Raw genomic sequence first — 19,354 nt, 5'->3', positions numbered from 1 at the left:
GCATAGTAATCATACATGTATTCAAGCTATTCAAAATGGATAGAATCATGATTTATTTTTTAACATGTAAAAAAAAAAAAAAAAAAAAAAATTTTGAAATCTTTTTTTTTTTTTTTTTTTTTTTAAGCAATAATTTCGCGGACCCCCTGCAGTACCTCCGCGGACCCCCTAGGGGTCGCGGACCCCCTGTTGAAGACCCCTGCTCCACAGGATACATGAGACACATAGCACAAAGCTGACTGTACTGTAATCATTTAGTTTTGTATTTAATTTTTCCCAACAAATTATTAAAAAATAAATGAAAAGGTTATTGAGAAAACACGGTCTGCTTACGTATTAGGAGGGTAGTATGAGTCACCAGAAAAAAAATGGGTTTCAATGAATCTATCATGGTTAAAATGGAGATTGAAGTTACAATGGGTGTGTATGTGGAGAGGCCCTGAGCCTGCAACATTTACATCAAATATGTAAATGGGTGGGTGACGTGACGTAGCGTTTTCGCTGTCCTCGGTGTCAAACATGTATAAATAAAAAATATATTTGTCAAAAACCTTCTGAATATTGTGCAGGACATTAAGCTTTATGTGAACTTACTCAAGATTAAAACATTTCATTCCTCATTTCTTCAGAATCTTCAACCAAACATGGTAAATGTCATCTGGTGTGACTGTCCCGACCTTGTTTCTCAAAGTGGGAACTTGAATAAAACTAAGAAAAAGAATTGCTAAAATTCATTTAAAAATGAATTTAGGCAAAAGAAAATGTCTATTTGTGAGCCTATATCTTTTCAAAGTCCAAGCATAATGTTTTCAGTCATTTCTGATCAAAAAGATTTTGTCCCCCAAACCAAAATCATCTGGTGTGACACTAGTTTGGAAAAATTAAACAGGCAATAATTTGGACACCTACTGGGCTAGAGAGGTCCTTCTTCTGTAAGGCTATTCAGCACTCCCAGCACAACTGCAAGACAGGTGTCTGAGGTGAGTTATGATTTTAACATTTTCATGAAATGCCATCTTGTTGAAACTTTGACAAGTGTGGCACTTCTGGATGTCATCTGGTGTGACACCTTTTTCATTAATAAAGCAAAAGTTATTTGAAACTTTGGTCATAATTACATGTAAATCTAGGTTGTTTTGTTATAGCTAGCATGTTGTTAGCATGCTAATGTGTACCTGGTAGCCTCAAGGTAGTCCTAAATGCAGAAAACGTCATCTGGTGTGACACTTCGTCATCTGGTGTGACATATCTGCTTGTCACGCCAGATGACTTGATTGTCACACCAGATGATATATACTGTATTTTCCTACAGACATAACAATAAATAACAAGTCCCATGTTTCTTTTGTCCATTTAAAACATTTTAACATGTTTAAAACAACGTTTTAAACATTTTTACATAATTTAATTTAGCTTCATTCGGTGATACAGCAAATTCATCAGACAGAGCAGAAACCCCTTCACAGAAACCTAAACCTTATATTGTGGTAACACTTTATAATAACTATCCGTTATAAGCAGTTAATATAAGACACTTGACAACAGAAAATGGGTGGTACAGAAAATGTGATTTTATTATTTCCAAAATACACAAACATACTGTATAGTGATGAATGAATGGATATGGAGGAAGGGCATAAACAAAACCATAGCTGTTCTTATCCTTACTTGGATACAGCAAAACAAAAAAAAAGAAGGAAAAAAAGTAGGACTACTAGTTATAGATTTAGCACAATTCAAATAAATTGATTAATTTGGACAAATTGCACATTGCACATAGCTTGCTTGCAAACAGTCTAGGTCCTGCTAGCTCAACCACCACACTTTAGCATAGCAAATATAGACAACAAAATATATTTTTTTAAAGAACATATAAATGAATTCTGGCCAACTAAATTGATACAAGATTAATTAATTAAGAGCAGGAAGTTGTCTGTGGCATAGCAGAACCGCAACAGGGCAAACGGTTTGCTACCCTCACCAAATGTGACTGGCTGATGTACAATACAGTCTAAATGTCTATACCCTCACCAAATGTGACTGGCTGATGTACAATGCAGTCTAAATGTCTATTCTAATCTAATCTAATACTTTTGTACTTTCACTCACTGGACTGGACAATGAGGTAAGGTAGGACCCGAGACAAACATAGCGAAAATAGCTGATCTACAAGCTCTCAACGCATTGTGCTGCGAGAGCTTGTAGATCAGCTATTTTCGGAGTTGCACAACCCAGCACTCTTTAGCTAGTGGAGATGTGGTGTAACGACATGATTCGTAAATAAATTTGTTCAACTCAAAATGCTGTGTTCAAGTTCAGGAGACTTCGGAAAAAAGTAATACACCTGAATGCTGAGTTGTTTCCAATAATTGGGGTTAATAAAATGTTGCCTTTGCTCCCAGTGTGGCTATGCACCTTATTGTCTCTTTAAGATCCTTCTGCCGTGGGCCGGCAGAAGACTTAGGTGTGCGTAGCATTCCTGTGCACATCCTCATCATCCATCTACTACTACAATTCTTTGTTATCCTATGTTAAGGCCCAACAATACTATCCTGTTCAGAAATATTAAGGCCATGTTATTTAATGTTAAAGCAATTTTACTGTTGCTGTTTTTCCTGGGTAATTGTTTAATCAATCAGTAAAGTTCAGTACTCACTAATAGGTAGGTTAAAACACAGTTTGCTTTGACACATGAAGATATGGTCATCTGGTGTGACACTAAGTCATCTGGTGTGACATTCCAAATAGTGAGAAATCATACCTTTATTAATGATGAAACCGAAAAAATGTGTATGGTTTACATAGAAAATAGTATCAGGAAGAGTCACAAATATTTGTGTAATTTTAAAGAAAGTTTTTGTCAGAATAAAATTAAAATATGTTGAAAGATCGACAACATGGGCCTCACACAGAGTGTTGATTATGAAAAAAATATACAGATTCAATTAATTTTCACAAAACTATAGTGGATCACAGGTTAGTTATGATAAAGGACTTTGATAAAGTGAGTAACTTAAGAAAGGTGTACTCCATTTTCATTTTATGAACAATTATTGTCATGTCACACCAGATGACGGTTTTAGGCACAAGTACAACAAACTGCTCAATAAAGTCTGATTCCAATAAAATATCTAAAAACAAAATGTGTTTCCATAAAGTTGAGAGTGAGTAGAACAAAAGTAAATAATTTTTATGCCTGCTATTTAAAGTTTTTTAAAAAACATGTTTTTTGGGGCGTCACGTCACTGACCCAAATACTGAATATAGTAAATTAAAAACTGTCCAGGGTGTTCATAAAAGAGCCTGATTAGATGATAAAGTGACCAAAAGTTCCCTTTAAGCTGTTCAAAAATAGCCGATCTACAATCTCACAGATCGTCATACCGCGATGCTCTGTGAGCTTGTAGATCTGCTATATTTTATTTTGTTTTATTTTTTTCACCCTGAAAATGTAGAACTACCTTCTGTAAATTGTCTACATTTTCCATATTACTGTACATGTCACACCGTATAATCCTCAGTGTTAATTTTACTCTAAAAAGTAGCCTATGAATATTATGCAAACCCATTTTTAACTATGAGAGGGTAAAATGGAACCAAATGGGCCCTAACCCATAACTGAGAGGGTACTCATTTTACCAAATGCACACTAACCCATTTACTTGAGAGTGTGCAAAAGTAACCAAATGATGCAAACCCATTTGTAACTCTAAATGGGTACAAATTGAACCAAATGGACCCTCACCCATTTGTAACTGACAGAGGGTACAATTTGAACCAAATGGACCCTAATCTTTTTGTAACTGTCAGAGGGTACAAATGGGACCAAAATGATCCTAACCAATTCATGACTCTGAGAGGGTACAAATTTAACCGAATGGACCTAAACCTGTTTGTAACTACCAGAGGGTACAAATTGAACCCAATTATGGACCCTAACCCGTTTGGAACTACAAGAGGGTACAAATTTAACCAAATGGACCCCAAAAGGGTGCAAATGGAACCAAATGGACCAACCCATTTATACATCTGAGTGGGAAATGTAACAAAATGGACCCGAACAGCTCATCCGCCCTGCCCGTGACACGAGCGGCTCGACACGACTCGAACAACGAAATCTCATTAAAACACATTTGTTTCAATGAGACGTTGTCCACCCCTCCTTTTTGCCTGCAGATTCTCTATTGAGCGAGGTTTTGCGGCGATGTCCATAGAGGTAAATGGTTATGTCCCGCCCCCAAACACTTTTTATAATTATTTAATTATTTGATTGGTTGTTGTAAATATTGAAGCAGCTGGCCTCTACTGGCCAAAGCTGGAACAGCAGGCTGGGGGGAACTACATGCACGCGCATAAGAGCGTGCCGCAGGGGTCTACAATAGGGTTCAATGGACGCCGAGTGACGTTCGTGACGTAATTACGTCTCGACGTAACACATTTTGGCACATCTAGATGTGCCGATTTCCCCCACAATGCACCTGGATTAGATACTTCTGCATGCTTCAAAACGCCACTGAGCAACTTGCATTGAAATGAATAGCTGGGGGTGGGGCTATCTCTATACTCTATGGCTGTAACCCATATTATCAGGGGCGTCACAAAGGGGGAGGGCCCAAGGTGGGGGGGGCCTTAATTATTTTATACTTTAGCTATTGAAAAATAGATTTACAAGCTCACAGCGCCTCACTGAGTGCCGCGCTGCGAGCTTGTAGATCTGCTATTTTTGAAAAGTTGTAGAAAAATCTTTGAATATACCGGTATGTGTTTTTAAGCGATAATTTGTAACTTAAATTTTGCTTCTGGGGGTCTCTGGAACTAATTGTTTTGAGATGGGGGTCCGTGGCCAAATACATATCATTTTGGGGGTCCTTCAGATGAAAAAGTTTGAGCACCACTCAAATAGAAACGTAGGTTTTCAACAAACCTTAGAAGGATTTTAAATATTCAAAGACTTGCACAAAGATTTTTCAAAAAAGGCAGATCTAAAAGCTTGCAGAGCGGAACTCGGTGCCGCGCTTTGAGCTTTTATATCTGCTATTTTTCAATAGTTAAAGCACAAAATAATGCTTAATAATGCGTTCCCAGTCTAAATGGGTTAAACCCCCTCCCCTTATGAAGTACATTCATGGGGGTCCCGCAGTGAATCCTTGTACCCAGGGCCCAGAATGTGGTGGGACACCCCTGCATATTATTATACGGGTTATAAATCTCAGTGGGTACAAATGGAACATAGCCCATTCATAATTCTGAATCTCCTATTTTTAACTGTCAGAGGGTACAAATTAAACCAAATTGATCCTATCTCCTAACCACCTCGTCGTCGTTGTTGTAACCCAAACCTAACCTGGAACCAAATGGACCCTAACTCATTCATAACTCTGAATGTCTGTGTGTGGATTTTGGGTATTTAATTTAGATAAATTAAAACTGATGTTTATGTCATGAGTTCATCCACACAGAACATGAACCCAGCCAGCACGCCCACATGGGTCCCGCATGGGTACGAGTTGGGCTACTTGGGTACCACGTGGGCATGGGCTTGATGTGGGCAAATTACATGGGTCCCACATGGGATACATGTGGGATACCTGGGCATGGGTTGGAAGTGGGCTTTCCCACATGGTTACCACATGGGCTACATGTGGGCTAACTGGGCATGGGATTGAAGTGGGCTGGCCCAAGTGGTTCCCACATGGGCTACATGTGGGCTAACTGGGCATGGGATGGAGGTGGGTTGGCCCAAGTGGTTCCCGCATGGGCTACATGTGGGCTACCTGGGCATGGGATGGAAGTGGGTTGGCCCATGTGGTTCCCGCATGGGCTACATGTGGGCTAACTGGGCATGGGATGGAAGTGGGCTGGCCCAGGTGGTTCCCGCATGGGCTACATGTGAGCTAACTGGGCATGGGATGGAAGTGGGTTGGCCCACGTGGTTCCCGCATGGGCTACATGTTGGCTAACTGGGCATGGGATGGAAGTGGGCTGGCCCAGGTGGTTCCTGCATGGGCTACATGTGGGCTAAGTGGGCATGGGATGGAAGTGGGCTGGCCCAGGTGGTTCCCACGTGGGCTACATGTGGTCTAACTGGGCATGGGATGGAAGTGGGTTGGCCCACGTGGTTCCTGCATGGTCTACATGTGGGCTAACTGGGCATGGGTTGGAGGTGGGCTGGCCCACATGGTTCCCGCATGGGCTACATGTGGGCTAACTGGGCATGGGTTGGAAGTGGGCAGGCCCACATGGTTCCCACATGGGCTACATGTGGGCTAAGTGGGCATGGGATGGAAGTGGGCTGGCCCAGGTGGTTCCCACGTGGGCTACATGTGGGCTAACTGGGCATGGGATGGAAGTGGGTTGGCCCACGCGGTTCCCGCATGGTGTACATGTGGGCTAACTGGGCATGGGTTGGAGGTGGGCTGGCCCACATGGTTCCCGCATGGGCTACATGTGGGCTAACTGGGCATGGGTTGGAAGTGGGCAGGCCTACATGGTTCCCACATTGGTCTACATAGATTTTTCAACTTCAACCGTCAATCACTGGTTCCCACATCGGCCTATTTTTAATTTTATTTTTAATTTTATTTCAGTTATTTTTTGGCTGTGAATTGGCCTAGGCAATGAGTGGGGAAAACTATGTCCTTTGAATGTTTCCATATGGACTTACGAAGTCTAGCCTAGTTATTAACAACAGCTTGACCAACATATCTATTCAGGGGGTTATGTATAAAGAAGAAAAATAATAATATAGAAAAACATCCATGGCTTTAATGCTATATCAATTCCATGCTGTACTGGTACCAGTAGGAGAGATAACAGGCAAAATGTTGATCAAAATAACACTTCTACTTTCTCTAATTGTGTAGACTTGTTGTAAATTAAGTAATGCAGATGTTTAACAATAATTTAGTGTAAAATGAAAGTGTAGATCTATGAGGGTCCATTTGGTCACCAACTCGCCATCATTTAGCTAGGGACCACCTGGAACGCTCCCAAAAACCACTGGTGGTGTGTGTGTGTGTGCGTGCGCGTGCGTGTGTGTGTGTGTGTGTTGTGACATGTCTGCTTTATGTGATAGGTACTTTTACAATATAATGATACATAATACACATTATTTAAAAGTCAGTAGCTGATTATACTTGATGCATTTTGGACAGACAGACAGACAGGCACATTGCACGCATGCGCGCGTGCACACACACGCACACGCGCGCACACACACACACACACACACACACACACACACACACACACACACACACACACACACACACACACACACACAGAGAGAGAGAGAGAGAGGGCAGACAGACCAACCAGGGGCAGAATCTCATTACCATTTGAATACAGGGTGAGTTCACACGTCACTGTGAAGTCCATCTAACCAATCACTTTCCTTCTCAGCTTTTGAAAAGTAACTCCTAGAACTCCATAGACACATTTTCCACTATGCTACTGTACTGTACTGTCTTGCGATTTGGCTTAACCCACGGATGGACCTTAAGTAGTCTCATTATCTACTCTATATTCTAAAATGTTCTCAAACTAGCCCAGAGACAGGCTGGTTTTAACTCAAGGTTTGTTGTTTTTGTCAGCTTAACTAAGGACATTATCTTAAACAAGTTACATGTTTTAGCTCCAGATAAACAACCACTTGAACCCTAGCGTCCATATTCTGAGAACTTGAGCCAAAAATAGCAGATCTACAAGCTCACAACGCCTTGCACTGCGAGGCGTTGTGAGCTTGTAGATCAGACATTTGGGCAAATTTGTATTTTTGTAGAGAGGGAAAAGAGCAGACGAATCTATGACTGTCTGATGGTTAATGACTGACACCCTCGGAAACTAAACTTCCTAACTGTGAAGTGGCAAACCGATTTTGTGGGTACAATAGCCGTCTAACCTCTCCCATTTGAAAAGACAGTTTGATGATAATACTTTCGTACTTTGTATTCCAGACTTTTACTTGTAACAGAGTATTTCTGTACTGCCATATTGATACTTTTACTTGAGTAAAATATTTGACTACTTTTTTCCACCATTGTCCATAGGACATAAGGAGAGATAAAAAAAAAGATAACTGAGTCTTTAGTTTTCTTTTTTGTCAACTAAATCTCAAGAGAATATGAACTTTATCAAAATGCAGCTGTACTGTTTTAACTCTGACTTTGTATTTTAACTGTGATTTTTTTTCTAGGACATATGGAAACAATGCATTCCACTATCATGGATTTAATTTAATTTTGCACGGTTTAAAAGTAGCTTAAATTATAAAACACCTCTAAAAGTGGATTACACACAAAAATACATTAAATTATAAAACTACAGATTAGGCCTATATAACTAGGCCTATACTTCTCCATAAACTCCCTGCAGTCAATAGAACAGAATCAGAACCACCCCTTTCACAGTGGGGGGAGAGAGAGAGAGAGAGAGAGAGAGAGAAAGAGAGGGGGGGGAGGGGGCAGGGAGAACTGGCCAATCAGATGCAGCCCTTTGTTATTTGAATTCGCAGAGCGGTTAAGTTCCACACAAAGACATACAGACAGAATCTCACAGGTAATGCAGAGCTGCTGCTAGTGTGTGCTATCTTACAACGAAACACTAACTGCATACTGCATGTCATCATTTTTGCTGCTTTTTTCATTTCTTCAATTCTTCAATCTTCGATTGGAAAACTAATTTAAGGTAAGAAACTAGTCTTATTGTGTGTGTGTGTGTGTGTGTGTGTGTGTGTGTGTGTGTGTGTGTGTGTGTGTGTGTGTGTGTGTGTGTGTGTGTGTGTGTGTGTGTGTAAAGTGGTTTAAAGTGGTGTAAAGTAACTATGTACATTTACTTAAATACAATTTTGAGGTAATTCTTCTACTCCACTACAACTCGGATCCAAATATTGTAGCCTACTTTTACTACACTACATTTATTTGAAAACTTCAACTTCACTTTGCAGATATAATTATAATATAAAACATACATACTTTAGCCTACTTTATTTTATACCATGGCTATTTGAAAATAGCCCATCTACAAGCTCACAACGCATAGGCTGTGTGTGTGTGTGTGTGTGTGTGTGTGTGTGTGTGTGTGTGTGTGTGTGTGTGTGTGTGTGTGTGTGTGTGTGTGTGTGTGTGTGTGTGAGTGAGGGGGGGGGGGGGTCAAATTATTTTAAAGGGATTAAAGTATCTTTATGTGAGACATTTAGAGTGAAAGTCTTTAAATCAAATCTTTGCTTGTGGGGGTCCCTGGAACAAACTATTTTGAGATGGGGGTCCGTGGCCAAATACATATTTTGGGGGTCCTCAATTAACCACTGATATAGGCAGATTCTACACATGTCTTAAATCCTTTTTTTTTCTTTTTTTTACATAATTGCTATCAGTGGTTCCCATTCTTTGTCATGTAGAGTACCACCAAAATGACATGTATTTGGTCACAGACCCCCAACGCAAAATATTTTGTTCCAGGGACCCCCAGAAGCAAATATTTGAGTTAAAGATTGTGACTCTAATTTTGGTGTATTCTGCATCTAGCTTAATGGCATAGTCACATCATGCGAGCTACTAGTTGGTTAGCCCTTTTGGGACCACTGTCTGGTCACAAGTTTTGCTGAGATTCTTCACTGTGAGAGTGTGAATCAATGTGCTAGTATTGTATTGGTACATGTCAGTGGGAGGAAATGGAGCAAGCAGTGAAAGTGTGATAAGATAGATTGACTGCTTGTTGCTGTTCACTTACAGCTTTTCCTTCCTGTGACTTTTTCCATACACTCAGGTTGCCATGGTGGGTGATATCGGAGGTGTTTCGCTGGGTGATGCTACCAGACGAATGATGTCGTACCTCCTGTCACATGATCTGGCAAAACAGTTCAACCTTTTTGGACGTAACGACAAGAGGAAGTCCAGATACCTGCGCCTTTATGATGTCATATATGGTATGTTTGAGTATTGAATTGCTCTGTGTAACTTTACTTTATATGTCACTTTAATTAAATGTTTTAATTTTAAGGCATGCCACAGCATGAATAATGGTGTTAGTTTATGCTTCACACGTGAGTCTCGCCCGCCTCAACTGTAACCAGCTGTCAGTTAGATCCTTTTCCTAATCCTCATTCACAGATCTGCTGATCATTACAATCCAATTACAATCCATTACAATCCAATCTGAGCTCTCGCTCTGTACGGGTGGCTCCTTTAAATACGACTTGCATTCACTATAGCTCTACTTGGTTTTGATCTTGGATATGCTGCCTCCTCCACCCCAGCATCCACCCAAGCTAACATGTCAAAATATTGCTATTGTACTACTATTGTAACCCTATGGGGGGTTTTGCTTAAAGTTCCCTGGTTTTGGGCATAGCAAGCAAGCATGAACAAAATTCAGGGAACATCCTTAATGCCAAGTTTAACTGTATTACAATTGTTGCAATAAATGGTTAAAAAGACTTTGACCTGAGTGTTTCTGATTAAAATATACAGCAGTGGAAACGGGGTGACATTTTTTGGGAATTGATGTCACTCAAAAAGGTTTCATATTCCATCATTCTAACAGTTGTCTTCTTGTCATTTCTTTTAGGGGGACTTAAGAAAAACCCTATCACACAAGAGACCAACCACCAGGCTGCAGAAAAGGCCATCTCCAAGGGGTTCATTGGTGCTCGCGATAGAGGTGGGAACAGAGTCAGAGGTCAGACTGTACAGCGTCCTCAACTGGATGATGCACCTCCCCAGTAGACCAAGTCTCTGTCTCTCTTTCTCTCCCCTCAGCAGCACAATGCTGCCCTGTGGTTGGCTCAAAGAAACACCCACACGCACAGTGTTTGTTTTTGGACAATTTTTATCCATTATTTTGTTCTGTTTGCAGTCTGTGGAGCAGTTTTTTTTCCCATTTTAAGTGTATTTATTTTATATACCACATGTATACAGTATGTATATTTGCTGTGACACTGCTTCTCTTTATGTACATTTGATGTGTGTTCTCTGACTCTTGGCTCATGCAACACCCACACACACAGTGTTTGTCTGTGGAGCTGTTTTTTCCTCCTTTTTTTTACATTTTAAGTGATTTTAAGTGATTTTTTGTATACGTCCTCAACTGGATGATGCACCTCCCCAGTAGACCAAGTCTCTGTCTCTCTTTCTCTCCCCTCAGCAGCACAATGCTGCCCTGTGGTTGGCTCAAAGAAACACCCACATGCACAGTGTTTGTTTTTGGAAAATTTTTATCCATCATTTTGTTCTGTTTGCAGTCTGTGGAGCAGTTTTTTTTCCCCATTTTAAGTGTATTTTTTTATATACCACATGTACATACAGTATGTATATTTGCCGTGACACTGCTGCTCTTTATGTACATTTGATGTGTGTTCTCTGGCTCTTGGCTCATGCAACACCCACACACACAGTGTTTGTCTGTGGAGCTGTTTTTTTAAGTGATTTTTTTTGTATATACCATATGTACATATACCGTATGTATATTTACTCTGACACTGCTGCTCTTTATGTACATTTGCTATTTGTGCCCTTTGACACTGCTCTTGACACTGCTGCTCTTTATTTACATTGTGTTTGTATTGTATTAACAACGTTTTTGTTTAATAAACTTTGTCAAAATATATTGTCTACTTTCATCCTTGCAAAAATATTTCATGTGTAGACTGTTTACAATTATTAATATGGTTGATGTCTAGGACCAAAAGGAACCATCGCACATCGAAGGCCCAGTCAGAAACTACTTACATTTGCCTAGGAGCAAGGTTGAGCCCACTTGGATCCCACATTTATCCCCTATGGTTCCGACATAGAATTGCCTAGGTGGGACCACGTGGGCTTGTCCAAGTGGTTCCCACCTGAGTCCTATATAAATTTGCCGAGGTGGGGCCCAGCCAGGGCCCATCTATAACCCATGTAGAGCACATGCGGGCTAGCCCAAGCGGCTCCCACCTGGGTCCCATGTAAATTTGCTAAGGTGGGGCCCACCCAGGACCCATGCAGAACCCACCCAGAGCCTACGTGGGCTAGCCCAAGCGGCTCCCACCTGGGTCCCATATAAATTTGCCAAGGTGGGGCCCACCCAGGACCCATGCAGAACCCACCCAGAGCCTATGTGGGCTAGCCCAAGCGGCTCCCACCTGGGTCCCATATAAATTTACCAAGGTGGGGCCCACCCAGGACCCATGCAGAACCCACCCAGAGCCTACCTGGGCTAGCCCAAGCGGCTCCCACCTGGGTCCCATATACATTTACCAAGGTGGGGCCCACCCAGGACCCATGCAGAACCCACTCAGAGCCCACGTGGGCTAACCCACGAGGGACCCTTGTGGAAACTGCGGACATTCCCACATAGAACCCACGTGGGCTAGCCCAAGTGGTTCCCACCTGGGTCCCATATAAATTTGCCGAGGTGGGGCCCACCCAGAGCCCATGTAGAACCCACGTTGAGCCCACGTGGGCTAGCCCAAGTGGTTCCCACCTGGGTCCCATATAAATTTGCCGAGGTGGGGCCAACCCAGGGCCCATGTAGAACCCACGTTGAGCCCACGTGGGCTAACCCACGAGGGACCCTTGTGGAAACCGCGGACATTCCCAGATGGGGCCCATGTAGGGAAGCCCAACTCATACCCATGCGGGACCCATGTGGGCGTGCTGGCTGGGAATATAACGCAGAAATAAACAAAAACATTTTCAGAAACAAATTTGAGTTTTCACCATGAATAAAACCAACCTGTATGAATGACACATCACCACATTAAGAGTTAGATGAGAAATAAGCATGCCACATTTGACCTCGGCTTGAGAGGGTACAAGTGTAACCAAATGGACCCTATCTCATGCAGTGGTGGAAAGTAACTAAATACATTTACACAAGTACTGTATGTATAATATGGAAGTACATTTACTTTACTTAGGTAGGCCTACTCCCATTTTACTTAATACGTTTTTATTTTTATTTTAAATGTTAAATAACGTTAGTTACTAGTTATTTGCATTTACATTAATAATTAAAAACATTAATTAACCACAGCAGTATTGTACACTCCTTCTGAGCATCAGTGAAGCCTTTGACCTCTGTTAATTTACAGCAGTATTTGTAAATAGCAGATTTAAATATTTAACCAAAGAACAATCACTGTTTTAGTAACAAATAAATAAATAAATAGACAAATAAATAAATATAATGTTATTATTATTTTGCTTTTACTCCACTATGTCTCAGGGGAAAATATTGTAATTTACTGCATAGCAATTATTTCAAAACTTTAGTTAGGCCTTCTAGTTACTTTGTAAAATTTGATTACCTTTTTATTATTACAAAACACACATTCACCACTTAAGCACTATTGAATCAATCATCTGTGGACCCCCCAAAATAATTACTGTGGTCCTCCAGTTTGGGAACCAATGCTATGGAGCATAGCAGTGGCATTATGAATGTGACCACGTATTCCAGTAGCAAAGAATTTTATTTATTGCTTAAATATATGTATATTATATATTCAAAGATTTTAACACATTTCAGAAATAGCAGATCTACAAGCTCAGAGTGCGTCACTTGGTGCCACGCTGTGAGCTTGTATATCTGCTATTTTTTAAGTAGTATCTGCTATTTTTTAAGTATAAAACATGGTTGAATTGATTGTGACGCTACATTGACTTATCTTTCATGGGACCCCCTGGTACTCCCCCAAGGACCCCTGGAGGTCCCTGGACCCCACTTTGAGAACCAATGTGCTATTATAAGGCTTAAAAATAAAATGACAGATGCTTTACTGGTTTTAATGGACACATTCAACTAATACAAATCAAAGCAGATTGAGCACATTCCATTTCATCTCAGTGCTCAGTTGCCCATTAACCCATTAAGGCCCGGAAAGCCTATGAAACCGAGAAGCATCTGTGACATTTTTTACATTTTTTTAATACAATTTTGAAGATTTCCAGTCCATGCCTTACCCCTTATCCCTAAACGTCTTTGCCTTTTTTTTTTTTTTTTTTACTATATTTGAAACATTTTTAAATACTTCAAATAGCTGATCTACACCAACACATTGTGAGCTTGTAGATCAACTATTTTAAATATTTTTTTTCTTTTTTTTTCTCTCAAAATAGTAAAAAATGGCAAAAGAGTTTATGGATAAGGGGTAAGGTATGGACAAAAATAGGGTCCCTACTCTCATAGAATACAACCCGCTCGCCAAAAGCAATACAGATATTTCGCCAGGTGCTCACACAACTTTCGCCCGACTTTTGCCCAGGAATTACCCATTCATATTGAGTGATGTAATGTAAAACTCCAGGCGAACGGACAGCACATATTAATTGGCGAACGGCCAGGCAGGGGAACAGACTTGTTAACGCCTATATACTTATCTTAAGCATGGAGATTCATCATACGCTGCCTGGATATAAGTCTGGACTGGTTTAAGTTTTATTCACTACAGAAATGCGTTGATGTTAAAAAGAAATTGTACTTTGTAATTTGTACTTTTGAATACTTCTTATTTTTAAAAGCAAATACCACAATTCAGTGTAACACTACTGATCTGAGAGTGTACAAATGGAACCACTTGGAACCTATAACCCATTTTTACTTTTACTGTGAAGCTGTGTTTCACCCTCAAGCCTATTGCGCTACTGTGCTGTATGACGGCAGAATGTGTTGCTTCCCAATTTTTTACTGCATGCTCATTGGCTCATAACATTCAATCTTTAGATATCAACATTTGGTATTGAATGACGGGGGATTTTTCAGTAATCGAGATATTGAATCTGTTCAATGAATGACTGTCATCTGATGGGAGAACAAGATACAATACAGCACCAGTTTACAAAGTATAAATAATATGATATCCTATCCTACGTCCTACAACCCTATGCTACCATTCCTACTACTTTCCTACAATTAACTGAAACCTCTGACTGGATGTAATCGCTGGATATGTGCTGTTTCGATTCAATGAATAAAACAGAATACACACTTACTTAATGTGCACGTGCTCAAACCTGGTGTCAGCCAACACTCTCCAGCATGGTGAACACTGTGGGAGAGGGAGAAATATAGTCAGGCCTGTATTTTCTCTTTGACAATAAAACAATATGATAAGGATTTCACTCTATTAAACATTAAACAATACTATACTGTACACGATCACAGTTATAGTGTACTGTAAACCTACTAGAGCATATTGACACTGAGTGGAATCAAGTGCCTCCATACCTAAGCGTCTCAAGGCTGCAGTGAGGATCCTTCTGTCTAGCAGACAGTAGCGCCGCTCCTCGCTCTCCTGGATGGTTGTAGCTGATGGTCAACGCTTTCAAATGGGAGGGGTTGGAGGTCAGAGCTGAGTCGAGGGAAGAACAGCCTTTTTCTGTGACCCCACAGCCTGACAAACTATACACACACACACACACACACACACACACACACACACACACACACACACACACACACACACACACACACACACACACACACACACACACACACACACAGAGAGAGAGAGAGAGAGAGTAGTGCAGTAGTTAAATGCCTGTTGACTTGTTCTACCTGTCGCAAGGCCATGCTGTGTGTGACCTTTGACTGTGAGCTGTGATAAAAGCACACACACCCATGCACACAGAATATTTAATTACCTCAGAGTGGGTTATGATGAATGTGCACTTTATTTTTCTTTACCTTTGACTTTAATACAGTTAAAATTCTTAAATATCTTTGTTAGTGTTATTATTTCTGCTATAATAATGAGGAAGTGGCAAGAACCAAAACCACTCGTACTATGAGATGTACACATTTATCTTTAATCTTTGAATTATTTCATCTGGAGTACATAAACATTGCCTCCTCTACACTGACATGTTCCTATGATGGCTGTGTATTGTGTGTTGTGTATTTTGTGTATTGCAGTGTGTTGTAGTATATTGTACTGTGTTGTGTATTTGGTGTATTGCAGTGTGTTGTGTATTGTGCTGATTTTGCCCGGCAGTCTAATACTCCCAACATTCAATCTCAGCACAAATATATGAGCATAAAATATGATCACATGATACTTACTGACCTGAGAGTTTCCAGTATACAGTGCTTACTCGCCAGTCCAGTAGAAAGCAGATCCACGCCACTATCCTGTAGATCGTTGTTACTGAGGTCAATCTCTCTCAAACTCAAGCTGGAGCTGAGAACTGACGATAACTCCTTACAACATCTCTCTGAAAGGTTACAGCCACTCAGCCTGAAGAAAAAAGAGCAGAAAAAAACATTATTGTATTTTATTTTCTATTAAAATAAAACAACATAATCTTGAATCTAACCACTCATTGTCAATGCACTTACAGGGCTCTCTTGGAGGCTTTGACAACTGGCAACAGCCTCAGAAGACACTCCTCTGTAGCAGAGTATTTCTTCAGGTCAAACACATCCAGTTCCTTTTCTGATGACAGCAAGATGTAGACCAGAGCTGACCACTGAGCAGGAGAGAGCTTGTCTGTGGAGAGACTTCCTGAACTCATGGACTGTTGGATCTCCTCCACTAGAGAATGGTCATTCAGCTCGTTTAGACAGTGGAATAGATTGATGCTCTTCTCTTGAGAGGGATTCTTCCTGATCATCTTCTTGATGTACTCAATGGTCTTCTTATTGGCCTTGGACCTATTTCCGGTCTTCACATCAAGCAGTCGTCGTAAGAGAGTCTGATTGGACTCCAATGAGAGGCCCAGCAGAAAACGGAGGAACAAGTCCAAGTGACCATTGCGACTCTCTAAGGACTTGTCTACAGCACACTGGTAGAAGTCAAATTCCTTGTCTCTGAATGGCCTTGGCAACTTGGAGGTTGCTTTTGGTTTTATCAGTACGTTGTCACCTTTGTTGATGAATGACACATAGGCATAAAGAGCGGCCAGAAACTCTTGAACACTCAGATGGACAAAGCAGAACACCTGGTCCTCGTATAGCCCATACTCCTCTTTCACGATCTGTGTGAAAACTCCTGAGCACACAGCGGCATCTCTGATATCAATGCCATACCTTTTCAGGTCTTCTTCACTGAAGATCAGGTTGCCATTTTCCAGCTGGTCAAAGGCCATTTTTCCAAGAGAGAGAATGACATCGCTGTTCTGTTTGCTGTTGGTATACTTTTCATCTTTCTTTTTGGATTGGTCCACTGTGAAATGGATGAACATTGCAGCCAGGGTGTTAGGTGTTGCTCCTTTCTCATCCTGTTTTTCTTGCCCTAACGCATTCTCCAGAACGGTAGCAATAATAGAGCAGAATACTGGGATGTGGCACAAGATGTAGAGGCTTAGTGATTTCTTGATTTGTGAGAAGATTGTTTTGGCCACATCCTTATCACTGAATCTCTTCATGAAATACGCTTCCTTTTGAGCATCAGAGAAGCCTTTGACCTCTGTCGTCCTGTCAACATAATCAGTCGGTATCTGATCAGCTGCAGCAGGTCGAGTGGTTATCCAGAGTTTAGCAGAGGGTAGCAGGTCCCCCCTTATGAGATTTGTCAGCAACACGTCCAAGGAGGCCCGTTTTGTGACATCGGTCAAGATCTCACTGTCCTCGAAGTTTAAAGGAATCCGACTTTCATCCAGTCCTTCAAGGGTGATCATAACTCCGGACCCGTCGGGGCCACAGATTTCTTCCATCTTGGTTTCACCAAAGTACTGATGAAGGAGCTCCATCAAGCTGAAAACCTTGTCCTTCTTCTTATTCAGCTCTCGGAAAGTGAATGGAATCATGAAGAGGACATCCTGGTCGGCTTTGTCTTCTGCCCAGTCCAGAGCACGCTTATTTGCTAAGACTGTTTTACCAATGCCAGCCACTCCTTTCGTCATCACTGTTCTTATTGGGCCCTTTTCTCCAGGTAAGGTTTTGAACATGTCCTCCATGCTGATGATCTTGTCTGGTTCTGCTGGCTGCATGGATCCTGGTGCAATCTGTCTGACCTCATGTTCTTTATTGACCTCGCCACTCCCACCCTTTGTGATGTAGATGTCTGAGAAAATGTCATTCAGAAATGTTTTTTTCCCTTGTTTTGTAGACAAAACCTGAAACTTCTTCCTCAGTCTAGACTTGAATCGTTGTTGATACACAGCAGGAGGAGTTGCTAAAGGACAAAAGTGCAAAGGACATAGCCTAATTAAGGGCATGTTATGGTAATTATGGAACACAAATGAGAACGAAGACGGTTGGTGATTCTCACGTTAACCACTTAAACACTATAGTTGAACATAATTCACATGGCCTTGCAATGTAGTTGACCTGATTCTCAAAGGCTAAAATAAATATTTGCTCAAACTAGATACAAACTCGCATCCTGGTGGTACGGAGTGTGAGCTTCTAGATTGGTTATTTTTGCAGAATGTTCATCTCATAAGGTTTAATTGGTTAAAAAGACTACAAAGGCTAGAGCTAGTAATATCAGAACTGATCAAATGTAGACCCCCCTAGCCCCATCACCCCATAGGATAATTATCCCTATTGTAGAGGGTTTTTTTTTTAGTTTTGTTTTGTTTCTTCAAATGTATCATGTGCTGCCATATCTTTGTGATATTGTGATGATAAAGCTGTGAATGGACTCAGTGAGTGGACATGACATTCATGAGAAGGGACTCTTGTCATTATGTCATTATGACATTCACATCTTTAAGGTAGAAAATACCACATTAGCCTGGTAGACAATGTTCCGCTTTTGGAGTGGACACTAAAATAAACACGTAATGTATTGCCAAATCTTATCTTACCTGTGCTCTCCAACAGGTGGCGTTCGTGTTGTTTAAGGGCATCGTAAAATGCTGCTTTGATGTTTACCCCCCCTTTTTCTGGCAGCTTTGTATACAGTAGCCTCATTTGGTCCATGCTTGTCTCCTGGGCTTGAATCTTGGCACGGAATTCATGGTGGACCATTTTTCCTAGACTATCTACTATAGCCATGACTGAGGTAACGTTTTGAATCAACTGTGCCCGGTTCTGCATCACAAAATGTGCTGTTTACAAAAAGAAGGGGGAAAAAGAGTGGTTGAAAAATGTTTCACATAGCAGTATGACATTATGAAATTGGACTCTTGTCATTATCTAGGGAGAATAACTTTCATAAATTAACAGTAGGTTATACCAGGTAAAAATATATTGTGTAGGCCTACCTTTGTCTGTGGAGCTGTTGACAGAACCACCAGTGTGACCAGAGATGGTAGGATTGTTAGCCGAGTCTTCTGGTGCAAGTTCAGATTCTGCATGAGGACAAGAGGATAATGAAGTTTGCTCTGTGGGAGCATGGTATTCATGCAGTGGGACTACTGTCATTAGCTATAAACACATTGATATGAATTCAGGTAACTTATGTAGCTATACAGCATTATTGAATAAAACA

The 19,354-nt window shown here is 40.9% G+C and overlaps 1 protein-coding gene across 1 annotated transcript in view; it reads right to left on the bottom strand.

The window, feature by feature from the left end:
- Positions 1-18,891, bottom strand: part of LOC308280297 (protein NLRC3-like) — a gene marked incomplete at both ends in the record, with an annotated part of 56,560 nt that extends 37,669 nt beyond the window's left edge. Inside the window, 5 exons of the mRNA XM_080720556.1 lie at positions 14,970-15,025; positions 15,205-15,378; positions 16,043-16,213; positions 16,315-18,091; positions 18,729-18,891. Coding sequence (XP_080576682.1) covers positions 14,970-15,025; positions 15,205-15,378; positions 16,043-16,213; positions 16,315-18,091; positions 18,729-18,891 — 2,341 coding nt within the window. The remainder of the gene's footprint in view (positions 1-14,969; positions 15,026-15,204; positions 15,379-16,042; positions 16,214-16,314; positions 18,092-18,728) is intronic.
- Between the last annotated feature and the right edge of the window lie 463 nt (positions 18,892-19,354).

The sequence above is a fragment of the Nannobrachium achirus genome, assembly GCF_963921795.1.
Source record: "Nannobrachium achirus genome assembly, chromosome: 24".
NCBI lineage: Eukaryota > Metazoa > Chordata > Actinopteri > Myctophiformes > Myctophidae > Nannobrachium > Nannobrachium achirus.
The sequence above is the reverse complement of the archived record's forward strand: the minus strand, read 5'-3'. Positions and strand labels throughout refer to the sequence as shown.